Consider the following 13,071-nt stretch of genomic DNA (forward strand, 5'->3'; position numbering starts at 1 on the left):
ACACAAACATTTCTCTAATGATTTATGATATTTGAATCAGACGTATACATAGGTAATTACTCTTCTGGAGACTAAACTATTTAAGTATTATTTAATTTTAACTTTATGTTAATACTATTAAGCTTTATAAAAAGCCCATTTTATAAGAGATTATTGGCTAATTTTACTACTAATTGGAAGGACTTCCATAATTATTTTTAAACATTATGTTCTTAGGGATGACTTTCTATTTTTCTACCTGGAAACAAGGATACCATTGTTATATCTGGCCCAGGGGAATCTTTAGGCTTTCAGTAAGATTTCCTCCTGGGGAATCTAGAGGGGAAAGAAGGATGTTTTTTCTTATTTAGTTAATAGTTGAAATCTGGGGTTTCAACTGGAGTACAAATCTGGGTTTACCATAGTGAAGTATTGAGGCAATATTTATTTTATTTTATTTTATTTTAGTGAGACAGAGTTTTATTCTGTTGCCCAGGCTGGCGTGCGGTGGCACAATCTCAGTTCACTGCAACCTCCACCTCCTGAGTTCAAGCAATTCATTTTTTTTTTTTTTTTTTTTTTTTGAGACGGAGTTTCGCTTTCGTTACCCAGGCTGGAGTGCAATGGCGCGATCTCGGCTCACCGCAACCTCCGCCTCCTGGGTTCAGGCAATTCTCCTGCCTCAGCCTCCTGAGTAGCTGGGATTACAGGCACGCGCCACCATGCCCAGCTAATTTTTTGTATTTTTAGTAGAGACGGGGTTTCACCATGTTGACCAGGATGGTCTCAATCTCTCGACCTCGTGACCCACCCGCCTCAGCCTCCCAAAGTGCTGGGATTACAGGCTTGAGCCACCGCGCCCGGCCGAGTTCAAGCAATTCTTGTGCCTTGGCCTCCCGAGTAGCTGGGATTACAGGAATTCCCTACCACGCCCGGCTAATTTATATATTTTTTAATGGAGATGGGGTTTCGCCATGTTGCCCAGGCTGGTCTCGAACTCCTGACCTCAAGTTATCTGCCTGCCTCAGCCTCCTAAAACGTTGGGCTTATGGGTGTGAGCCATCATGCCCGGTGAAGACAACATTTAGAAAGTACAGATAAATGTCGGAAAAGATAATAATAGTCATAAACACTTATATTAGCATACAAATAATGCATTGTTAATGCAGTATTTCAGAATTTTACATGTATTTACTCCTATAATACAACAGCCCTGTGAGGACAGGTATTATTATTTTCTCCACTTTGTAGCTCAGGAAGCTGAGGCACAGAGAGGTTATGACATTCAGAGACATAATTCTTATGTTTCACTAAATGCTTCAAATGGCAAATAGCGTCCATTGAAATTGTTCTCCTTTTGGTGTAAGGCTTAAACCTGTCCTTCTATCTTCTAGAAACTCATCCTATCAGAAACATCTATTTTTGATGTCCTACCAAACTTCTTCTATCACAGCAACCAAGTAGTAAGGATGGCAGCCCTGGAGGTAAGTATTTATGTTAATGTGTTTTTGTTTCTAGCTGATTTCTTCTGTCCATTTGGCTGCCATGCTGGTTCTGTTTCTCTGGACTTAAGGTTGGTTCTTAAGGGTAGTCTCTTTTCCTCTGAAACAGTTAAGTGTTTACTCAGATATTGTACTCAAGCGTTTCATCTGAACTCATCACCAGCTTCTAGGTTCCAGTCGCAGGAAAAGAGCTGCCAGCATTTTTCAGTCGTTTCTATTTTCCAGGTATTTGAATTCTCCCATTTCATCATGAGTTAGGATTCCTTGTAACACAAAAAGTGAAAATATGAGGTTGATCAGAATGTGTGTAATCTTACCATTGTGTGATTTGGGCCAAATTAAATGGATTTTAGTTATGTTTTAGATTGTCAAGCAGCTCTTATGAAGTACTTCCTCAAAGGAAAGAAAGTAATAGCATTTAATGAACTGTGTTTTAGGTATTTTCTTTTTCTTTTCTTTTTTTTTTTGAGACGGAGTTTCGCTCTCGTTACCCAGGCTGGAGTGCAATGGCGCGATCTCGGCTCACCGCAACCTCCGCCTCCTGGGTTCAGGCAATTCTCCTGCCTCAGCCTCCTGAGTAGCTGGGATTACAGACACGCGCCACCATGCCCAGCTAATTTTTTGTATTTTTAGTAGAGACGGGGTTTCACCATGTTGACCTGGATGGTCTCGATCTCCTGACCTCGTGATCCACCCGCCTCGGCCTCCCAAAGTGCTGGGATTACAGGCTTGAGCCACCGCGCCCGGCGGTATTTTATTTTTCTCATTTAATTCTACAATTACTTTAGGAAGTAAGAAGAAAGTGAGACTCTGAGAGGTTAAGAGATTTGTCCAAAATCACATAGATAAAAAATGGAAGAGTTTGCATTTGAACTCAGGCTAATCTGACTCCAAAGACTTCTGTTTCTACTACAGCACACTACCTCATTAAGCACAAAAATTGCAGGTCCTATATACCGTTGTAAAGCTGCCAAATAGATGTTTTTTGAAGATGGGGAAAAGGAGTGTTTTAGATGATTTTATGTACTATAACATCACGGTAATCTGTTGCCAGCTCTTTTGTGTTACTTTTTATTTGTGTTCTGTGGTAGAGTGTAAATTATCCTACTCTGTAAATACCAAAAGTTTTAAAACATTTAAGTGTTTTATAGTGTTTTCATGTCATTTAAGGAGAAGCTTCCTTATATACTTCCCATGCCATAGAATCTCAGGTAGCATTTTATGTGCATGGCAAATTTGCTGTGAAGTGTGTGAGGTTAGACTGACAGTCTTTGCAGAGATACAGCCTATTGCTGTTTCTTTTTTTAAAATTTAAATTTATTTTATTTTATTGCTGTTTCTTTAACTCTTGAGTCAAGTTCATGTATTTGAGATATCATATAGCAAATTATGTCTTACTGCTTATACCTTACCGCTTTTGACCAGGGTTTGCCAGAAACTGATTTTGAGTGGGTGGGGGATGTCAGAGAGGACACAAAACGAAGACATGAGATAGCAGACTTGAACTATACTATGATTGCTGTGTCTTCTGTTTTCACTCCTTAAGTGGCTCAAAATCAGCACCTCATTTTTCTCACTGCTTGCTTTCGTCTTCTGTTGCTATGATCATGCTTAATAGATTAATAGTTGTGGTTCTATATGCTGTCTTTTGCTAAAGATGAAACCTTCTCCAGGGTTTAGGTTAGTATGAAAGAAGGTTTATAGTGCACATAGGAGTCCTGCAGAGGCAGCCTCGTTTTGTTTTCATTAGTAGTCGTGGGTATAGTCCAGCCATTAATTAAAGCAAGATACATATATATACATAGGGTCTTGGGATTTCTCTCCCCGTAGACCACCTTCTGCCTCAGATACCTCGTTTCAAGACTCTTTCTCTTGGTTATTTTCTTAATTTCTATTTTTCAAGTTTATTTACTGAGGGTTACTTTTGAACCAGGTGTATGTTCGAAGGGCTTATATTGCCTATGAACTTAACAGCGTACAACACCGCCAGCTTAAGGACAACACCTGTGTGGTGGAATTCCAGTTCATGCTGCCCACATCTCATCCGAACAGGTGAGTTTGAGGGGGTATGTGCACCTGAGCCAGCCAGAGGCCTACCATGAGAATCAAGGGGAGTAATGTGTATGACAATTCCATGTTTTTTTAGTTAGAAATGTAGAGCAAAAAATGGACAATATGAACCATGAGAGATGGGCCTTTTGGTGCCAGACAAATTATGGTCTAAGTAAGATGAAAGTTTAAGACTACTCCATTCGTTCTTGCTTGCATTATGTCACTGAAGAAACAGTTTTGTTTTGTTTTGTTTTTAAGTTAGAATTTACTAGTGTTTTACTTGCTAGAACTTTGCCAGAAAATCATTCTTTTTAACAATTTAAATCAGCAATTAGACCAAAAAAATTTGGGGTGGAATGCTTTACGTTTCTATATGTTTGCTATGGGTTGAGGTTATACCTGAGCCAGTTTCATTATCTCCCTAAAACAGACACCTGAATTTAGCCTTGAAATTCAATCAGTTTTTAAAAATTACATTTCAAAACCAAATTTCTTAATTTCAAAGAAATTACTGAATTAAGCCGTGATAATTACGTTATTCTTCCCTTCCTATGTCTTTTAAAAGATAAAATGTACATATGGACATTTTTATTTCAGAATTGCTTTTGTTTTCAAAGGAAAACATTTTATAGATTCATATTTTTAAAAGTATTCTAAGGCAATGAAAATCTAGGAATTCCACCCACATATAGGTTCACCCCCTCCTGTATTTTCATTCTTTTTAGTAACATCACAGGAAATATAATACCACAGCCAATCTTAACCTGCCCTCTCCATTTCTTCTTTATGGCCTTTGGTTCTTCACTTGGTATTACAAAGTACTGTGTCTTTGGGGAACCTTAGTTATAGACACCAGAAATGGTTTTGTTCTAAATTGCCACTTCACCGAAAGCAATAGAAACCCTTTCTGAAGACAAAGAAGTCTGTGGTGAGACTTTTGGCCACTGGATGCCACTGTTGATCCAGCAGATGTCGGCAGATGAGCAGAGGCATCTTCAGAAAAAGTACCTGTCTTCTTTGTCTCAGAATATCCTTTCACTTCTCTACTTCAAAAATACCTTATGGCTGGCAGAGAAAAGCATATATCCTTGATTTAGCAAGCATCTCTTGGTACATTTTTGCCTCCATGGATTTCAGAATCTCATTTTCTAGAAACGAATGGTTGTCCTTCAGTGAGCGGTGAAGTACTCATGGCACACATGGGCCCAGCACTCAGTCTTCTTTCTTTTCCTGCATTCCTTGAATAATTGTAGAGAACTACATGCTATACTTAATGCTCTTTGTAATTCTCAGGGCAGTCTCCCTTTCTCCCTGCCTTTCTCCTATCTCTTGCCTTTGGGCAGTGATTTGTAGTCAGGTTGCAGGGCAGCTTCTGATTTCCTTCCCTCCTCATCACTCTCCTTGTCTTTCTTGATAGTTCCCCCTGTCCTACTTTTTATTTATTTGAGGATATGTCCAGTTTGGTGAGGGAATGTTGGCTGAAAAATGAGAGAAATTCTTCTTGACTACTTTGTTAAGAAATCTTACTCACCTTTCTATGTCAAGAGGATAAATCTTGGTTAGTTTGATGTGGTCTCAAAACTTCTGTACCTGTCCCTCCCAACATCTGGACGTGCCTGTGGATAAAGATCAGACTTGAACATGGCAGTAATCCTGCAGTCTTCCTTGGTGGTTGGCGTAATTTTAAACCTGCTGGATTATTATTGTTATTGCCATCATTGTTACTGGTGTAACTGTGAAGGTGAAGATCATTGCAAAATAAAAAGGAAACATCAAATCATCTTTGTGAAAACCAGAAAAATGTTTAAATTGCTTTAATGTTTTTTTATGGATCTAAAGTTCTTTTGTTGAGGATCAAATGATCAGGTTTGATCGTAAAATGATACATTCAATTTCAGAGTATAGCTTGTTCAGTTATTGCAGATTTACTAGTTAAATTTAGTTTTATAAGATATATATCCCCCCCCCCAAATGTTTGTGTTACAATTTGGGTTTATAACCTTATTGTGACACCAGCTGGTGTACTGCAATTGAATTCTAACACTAGCCATCCAAAGTTAAATCAGATGGCACAGGCTAAGGGCTCAGTCCACAACCAAACTGTCCCTACTTCAGATGGGGCCGTAAGTGGGATCCCCTGGCCACTTGCACTTCTGACCAACTGGCTACAAATTTGAGGGTCCCCTCAATTTTCTCAGTTTGATAATTCCCTCAGAACAACTCACAGATTTCAAGCACTACAGTTTTATTGTCAGGATCAGCCAATGTAAGAGATGCTTACAGTGAAGTGTGGGAAGGTCTTAAACACAGAGCTTCCCTGTTCGTTCCCTGTGGAATCAGAGTGTATCCACCCTCTTAGCACATCCTTGTGTTCACCAACCAAGAAGCTCCATTGACCTTCTGTGTCCAGAGTATTTTAAAATCAGGGCTTCATTACGTAGGCATGCTTGATTAAATCATAGCCTACATGATTAAACTCAATCTTCCCTCCCAGAGGTCTGGCTGGCTGAAAGCCCTCAACCCTCTAATCATATAGGTGGTCTTTTTAGTGACCAGCTCACCTCCTGAGTCATCTCATCTCTTAGCATAAACTCAGGTGTGATCCAAGAGGCTTATAAATAACAATGACACTCCTATTACTTGGGAAATTACAAGGATTTAGTCTCTATTCCAGGAACCAGAGACGATGGCCAAAGTCTTTATTATACAACAGGCCTGCTCATCTTAAAAAGAAATCTAAGCTCTTTTAGATTTAGCTAGTTTGGAGCCAAGTACTTTTCTAACGTTTTTTCCCTAACTCCAGTACTTTTATTTTTTTCCGTTATTGTTTTGATCAAGCAGCAAAAAGCATATAATGTTTCTCATTCTACAGAAAGAAGTTATAGAGGACTACCAGTATTCGTTCCACACCCAGGCCTATGAGGCTCACTTATGTCCACTAACCTCTGGATTAATGATTCTCAGAATTATCTGGGGGATAATTTGAAAATACACATATTGGGGTCCTGACTTTCAAGATCTGATTCATTTTGGATTAGAGTACAGGTGACCACTTTGAAAAGCTCCTCTGATAATTCTGATGAACAGCTATAACTGAAAGTCACTACTTCTAAACCAGTACTGTCAAATAGAAATATAATGTAAGATATATGTTGTTTTAAATTTTCTGTTGGCCACATTTAAAAGAGTAAAAAGAAACAGATAAAATTAATTTTAATAACATTTAACCCATTCAAAATACCATTTTGATATGTAATAAAAATTCGTAACATTTTTTCTTTTATTCATACTATATCTTTGAAATTTAGCATGCATTTTACACTTACAGTATATCTCAATATAAACTAGTCATACTTTAAGCACTTCCCTAGCTGCATATGGCTGGTGGCTGCTGTATGAGACAGTTCAACTTAGACCAAAAAGTAATTAGGATAGTCACACTGAGTCTTCTTTTTTTGTTTTTAATGTTACTGGCAGTGCCCTTGGAGAGAGGAAAAACTCTTAGTCTTATGTTGCTTATTCTTAGTAGTTACAGGAATTATCCACACTTGATATTATAGATGTTACAATATTTTATGCATGCTTTAAGAATTAGTGAGACTAGAGAAAAGGCATATGAATTATGCATATTTTACTTAATACAAAACAGCAGAATTTTATATTTTTCCCAGTTGAGGTTAACGGATCAATCTCCTCCCTCCCCCACTCAAAGAGATGGGGTCTTAGGTTTCCAGGTTGGTCTCAAACTCCTGAGCTCAAGTGATTCTTCTGCTTCGGCCTCCCAGGTAGCTGGGACTACAGGCATGTGCCACCATATCTAGGGCAGATCAAGAGTTCTTGGGGGAGAAAACAGGTATTATGTTTAACCAGTTTTTTGCTTTTTTTTTTTTTTTTTTTTTTTTTTTTTTTCCTTTCGCTTGGTCTTCACATTCCTAGCCAGGTGTTTTTGAAGTAGACAAAATTGTCTAGCACATCATCAGAAGTATCTTAGTAAGCTGTAATATCAAAGCAAGACTGCAGTCTCTTACTGCGTATGGAGTCACCTGGTAGAATTCTATTCCTGCAGCTTTTATGTTTTTTCGTTTGTTTGTTTGTTGAGACAGAATTTTGCTCTTGTTGCCCAGGCTGGAGTGCAATGGCACGATCTTGGTTCACTGCAGTCTCCGCCAACCAGGTTCAAGGGATTCTTCTGCCTCAGCCTCCTGAGTAGGTGTGATTATAGGCATGCGCCACCACACCCAGCTAATTTTGTATTTTTAGTAGAGGCAGGGTTTCTCCACGTTGGTCAGGCTGGTCACAAACTCACGACCTCAGGTGATCTGCCCACCTCGGCCTCCCAAAGTACTGGGATTACAGGCGTGAGCCACCGCGCCCGGCTTGTTTTTGTTTTTTAACTCCTCTTACTGTCATTCCCAATCATGCAGTTTGTCTTTGACTGTGGCTTATTCTCCGTGGGTTGGGGTGAAACATGGCACTCTGTCTGCAAATTGACAGCAGTAGAGTTTTAGTTGTTTTTTTTGTTTGTTTGTTTGTTTTTTTCCAGGCAAATGCCTTAGTTGCTGTTAGGATTGAAAACCTGTATGTTTTTAGGACCTATTTTTATTTTTAGAGAAGTAGGCAAAATATATTGCAAACGACTAGGAGAGCCTTTAAAAAGGGAGAACACACCCGTTTTTAGCAGACTTGAACAGTTGCTCTGTGGTAACGTATTTGGTACATTTTCATTTTTGTTTTAATTCATCATAGGACTTTGCATTGCTTGACATGTGGTTACTCTGGTTTTTTGGTATAATTTGACTGTTTTTTCTAGTACTCCAATAAATTTTTTAAAAAGCAGATTACTAAATAGTTTATTTCTAATCTTTGGAACTTCCTGTTTCATCCTTCTCACTAGGTGTGCCTCAGTCGAGGCATATTATCTTCTTTTTGATCTTCTACCCAAGACTTCTAAATTTTTTCTGGGGACTGTAGTTCCAACTTATTTGGCATCTGTAGGCCTTATTCACCAGAGCATCCATCAGAGCTTCAGTCGGACGCTCCTGGTCTGGATTTACCCTTTCCTTCACTTGAACAGCCGCTAAAGAGATTTTTCTGATTTAAGCTAACACGTGTATGTGTTTCCTTTTTTACCTTCTTAGCATTTAAAGGCTATGTGATATTTTTTTTTTTTTTTGAGGGGAGGGGATTTTTTTTTTAATGTGTCATTTGTAAACGTGACTTGTGTTCTTGAAGCAGAAGTGACTATCTCAAGTTATTTTCTTGGTGCAGGAATATTCAGGGCAACTGGTCTGTACCAAGAGAGCGTTTTATATTATGCAGGCTTCTAGAACCTAATTCTCTCATTGAAGATTCTGTGAGCCCACCCTTTAGTGAGTTCAACCAGTGTTTTACATGAATTAATCCTGGAGCTCAAACTACATCCTTCAATATTCCTTTTTCCCCTTCTCCCTCTAGTGAGTCTTAGGGTTTAGAGCCCAAGCTTTGTATGTGTCTGCCTTCTTTCCTATTCAGAGACCCGAGTATCACTCACTGGTGCTGGAGATGGGAGAGCTTGTGATACTGAAGCATCATCCTGAATGTCTTTATTTTGCGCAATTCATTGAATCATTTGACCTTCAGGATTTCACTAAGCTTTGAGCATATTAAGTGCCTCAGAATCATCTGAAAACAAATTCTTCAGTCAACCTGTATTTGATCTTTTAAAATCTAACTATAATTATACATACATATGTAAAGTATGTTATCCCATAAATTGTGGCTATACATTTGGCTCTATATAATATGACAGTCTGGGAGTGCAAAATTTAAAACTCCAAATGATTTTTATAATTAATACATTCCAGTGAATGTGAGTAATCTTTTTAACCTTTAATCCGTGATTCAAATAAGAAGCATCAAATTTGATGCAGGAGATGGAAGTATACTTTGTTATACGTTTCTGTACATGTATAATGGGTGAGGACCTATTGGTGTTTATTTCCACCTATTTCGTAGATGGAAATCCATGCTTTAGTTAAGTCGGGTTGCATTGCACCTTCTCTGCTATTCGCTACTGGTGAATTTGGCCTTCTGTGTGATAATGTTTTAATTCAAATACTTCCCTTTTCTCATGTCTTACGTCCAGAAGAGGTCGGCTGTGTTTTCCCCTGATAGCATGTCATGGTTTTGGTCAGGGATGAGTTTAGGCTGCTTGGCATCCATCCTCAATGTTCAGCTGTGAATGGGTGGCCTCTGGACTTTGTTTTTATAAGGAAGGGAAGGTTAGAAATCAGAAGCCTTCCATATGACTGATCAGTATCCAACTGCCATTCTCAAGAATTCTCATAATCTTTAACACCCAGAGATGAGACCTTCCTTTGGGTAGTACTGAGATACTCAAAAGTCATCCAACTTGTAGCGTTTTTCAGCAGTGGGATCACTTGTTGTATTTAGCAAGCCAGAATGAGCTATAAATAAATGAAGTCTTAAAGTGCTTGCTTCCTTCATTCAGGGTAGTCTGCTGATAAGATGCAAGTATCTGGCAAAAGAGAAGATTCTCAGCAGGTTTAAGTGCTTACCAAAGTGCTTTCTTGTATCCATGGCTCAGCTTCTAGTCTCCGCTGTGTTATTTTGGCGCTCTAGACTTGTAAGATGGGAGATTCGAGTTTAAAACTCTCAATATATCATTAGGGTAGCCCAAGGTCCCTTCTTGTCAAGGAAGACTAGCTGAGACCAGGGGGAAGGAAAAGCAGAATCCAGGACACCTGTAAATCCCTGTAGTTTTGTGCTGTGGGTTTGTAGCTAATTATACAGCAGGCAACAGTAATGTGCTGTAGCTCTGTTGGTGTACTTGTTTCAGAAAGAGCAAAATCTTCCAGCAGAGCAAAGAAGGGGCTTTGGAGGGGCTGCAAATGAATGAAGCAATGATCATTTCATTGTAAACTAAAGCCCTGCAGTAGAATCAGGGCATCTGAACTGCAAGGAGGTGGTGGGGAGCTGCCAGTAGAAATACATGGTTCAGATGTGTTTTGCAGCTCTTGATCTGGATTCTCCTGCAGAAATATAGTCACGCAAAGAGACCACCACTGGTCACAGCCAGTCAAATTGCTCTTTCTCCTATGGTACTGCTGTTAGTGGCTGCTAGTAGGTTATTCAGCCGACCTCTTCTGATTCTGCTTTGCTGCCTGATTTCAAAAGAGTTGCCCATACTGGCTTTCAGTCACAGCTTGATGTAACCATTGCTCGTTTGCATGCATCCCCTTCATTTTCATATAGGGTCTTTTTTTTCTTCTTCAAGTTAGGAAGCAAAAGAATCAGGAGCGTTTTTATATGATAAAAGATTTATGTAGGGCCAGCTAGAATCAAGCCAAATGAAAGTCAGCTGCAAGGGATGGTAAAAAGGCTCACAGAACTTGTGGCTGCCAGAGAAGTCAGTGTTTCTTAAATTAAAGAGGGTTCAGCTAGCAGGAGGCAACTCTGACTTTGCATTCATATTGAAGCAAGCTCTCTAGCCATTCTGGGCAGGCAGAGCAATAAAATCAGAGGTGACTTAATGCCAGGAACCTCAGAATTTCTCTTGTCCTTCTCTAAAATCTATATCGATGTGGAATGCTAACTTGAAGAGATGAGAAAATGCCAGGTCTAGATTGTGGTTTATGACACCATATTGAACAGTGTCACTGGAAAGCATCCTCTTTGGTTTCTTGGTTATCATATCTGGAAAATGGAGCTAAGCTACTAGAAGGAAAGTGGTTCTAATATTTATCAAATGTTGTAAATGAAGATTCATTACAGTAAGTATTTTGAATAGCCCAAACAGCAGATTATAAGAAGTGAATTTATATCCCATTTATGTATTTGAAAATATGCTTGATTGCCTTATCACAGATTGAGCAATTTGACTGTTTCTGGTTTTGTTTTGTTTTTTTTGAGACAGGGTCTCACTTTGTCATCCAGGCTGGAGTGCAGTTACATGATCTTGGCTCACTGCAACCTCTGCCTCCTGGGCTCAAGCAATCCTCCCACCTCAGCCTCCTGAGTAGCTAGGATTACATGCACACTGTGTGCCACCACACTTGGCTAACTTTTGTATTGTGTGTGCATGTGTGTGTGTGTATGTGTATGTAGATGGGTTTTGTGATGTTGCCTGGGCTGGTCTTGAAGTCCTGGGCTCAAGTGATCCACCCATCTCAGTCTCCCAAAGTGCTGGGATAACAGGCATGAGCCACTGTGCCTGGCCTAATTTGACTATTTTTGCATTATGGGTGTGCAGTGGAATGTGGCAAATTTTGTTTTCAGCTACATAAATGGAATATTTGACTCCTGTGCAATTCTTCTCTTAGTTGTTTTTTTTTGGGGGGGGGGTACAGACTGTTAATCTAGCTTTCTGGTGTATCACAGTAGTGTGCGATATTCTACATTTGTCATTTATCATATTCTTAAATTGACCATATAGCCCTTGCATAGGATGAAAAGTATGTAGTGGCCAGGTTTGGTGGTTCACGCCTATAATCCTAGCATGTTGGGAGGCTGAGGTAGGAGGATCACTTCAGCTCAGGAGTTGGAGACCAGCCTGGGCAACATAGTGGGACCTTGTCTCCATTTCTTAAAACAAACAAACAAACAAACATGTAAATAATTATGGACATCGCTAAATATTTACCTGTTAATAGACAGTTTTTCCTTCCTTCCTTCCTTCCTTCCTTCCTTCCTTCCTTCCTTCCATCCATCCATCTCCCTTACATCCCCACAGATTCTTATTCTACCAAAATAGATAAGCTGGCTCTAAACCTACTTACATGATTGATTTGGGACCATTCCTTTAAAAATTAGAGATGTTAGGAGTTTTTGCTTTTTACCCCATACTGTGTAGATGGTGCATAATTCTTATAACAAAGCAGCAGGGAGCTCGCTGTAGGAGCTTGAGAGTTGCTGATGGAGAAAGCCTGGCTTTTTGTTGTTATTGGTGTTCTTTTCAATTCAGGCCTTTTTCTACTGAAAACGTGGCCTTCATCCTGTGAAGACTCCCAAAGGGATTAGAATGTAGCTACAGAAGCATTTAGATCATTTTATTAGATTAAAAAATTTGTTAACAGTTGAGAGAGATTATACTGGTTTCTAAACTCCAGAAACCTGCATGAATGGAACCTGAGGTTTCTTTGGTTACAGAGTTCTCTCTGAACTGAGATTCACGATAAGGAACTGTGCAGGTGGCCCCTTTCTTTAGCATCCTTTATATCTTAAAAGGAAGAATATTCTCATTAGCATCTGCAGTTAGTTTTCTGTTCAGCTGTACCTCCCTCTGTTCTAGAACCTGTGCATACTTTTTCTGTATCGATCAGGCCCAAGTGCATTATAACTAAGGATCTCTTGTGAAAATAAAGCCCATTCTCTTGAGCGAGAGGCTCAAGGAATCCCAACAGCAAAGGTTCAGGTATCTGCACCCGGAGGTTGCTCTTGCTGCCTTAGGAATTCACTCTGTGATACAGGTTTGATGCACAGAGCATTTCTACTCACAAATCACAGGAGGTATACAGTTTGTGTGCAGTGATATGTCACA

General features: G+C 39.4%; 1 protein-coding gene across 21 annotated transcripts in view; it reads left to right on the forward strand.

The window, feature by feature from the left end:
* ACACA (acetyl-CoA carboxylase alpha) overlaps positions 1-13,071 on the forward strand; it is a 328,649-nt gene that overhangs the window by 184,502 nt on the left and 131,076 nt on the right. For all 21 annotated transcript variants that reach the window (XR_012514502.1, XM_039476073.2, XM_074388039.1 and 18 more), the window contains 2 exons: positions 1,374-1,463; positions 3,415-3,533. Coding sequence is in view for 20 of the 21 variants with exons in the window: in XM_039476073.2 (XP_039332007.1) it covers positions 1,374-1,463; positions 3,415-3,533 (209 nt within the window). In the remaining variant the exon portion in view is untranslated. The remainder of the gene's footprint in view (positions 1-1,373; positions 1,464-3,414; positions 3,534-13,071) is intronic.

Source organism: Saimiri boliviensis, chromosome 17, assembly GCF_048565385.1.
Source record: "Saimiri boliviensis isolate mSaiBol1 chromosome 17, mSaiBol1.pri, whole genome shotgun sequence".
Classification (NCBI taxonomy): Eukaryota; Metazoa; Chordata; class Mammalia; order Primates; family Cebidae; genus Saimiri; species Saimiri boliviensis.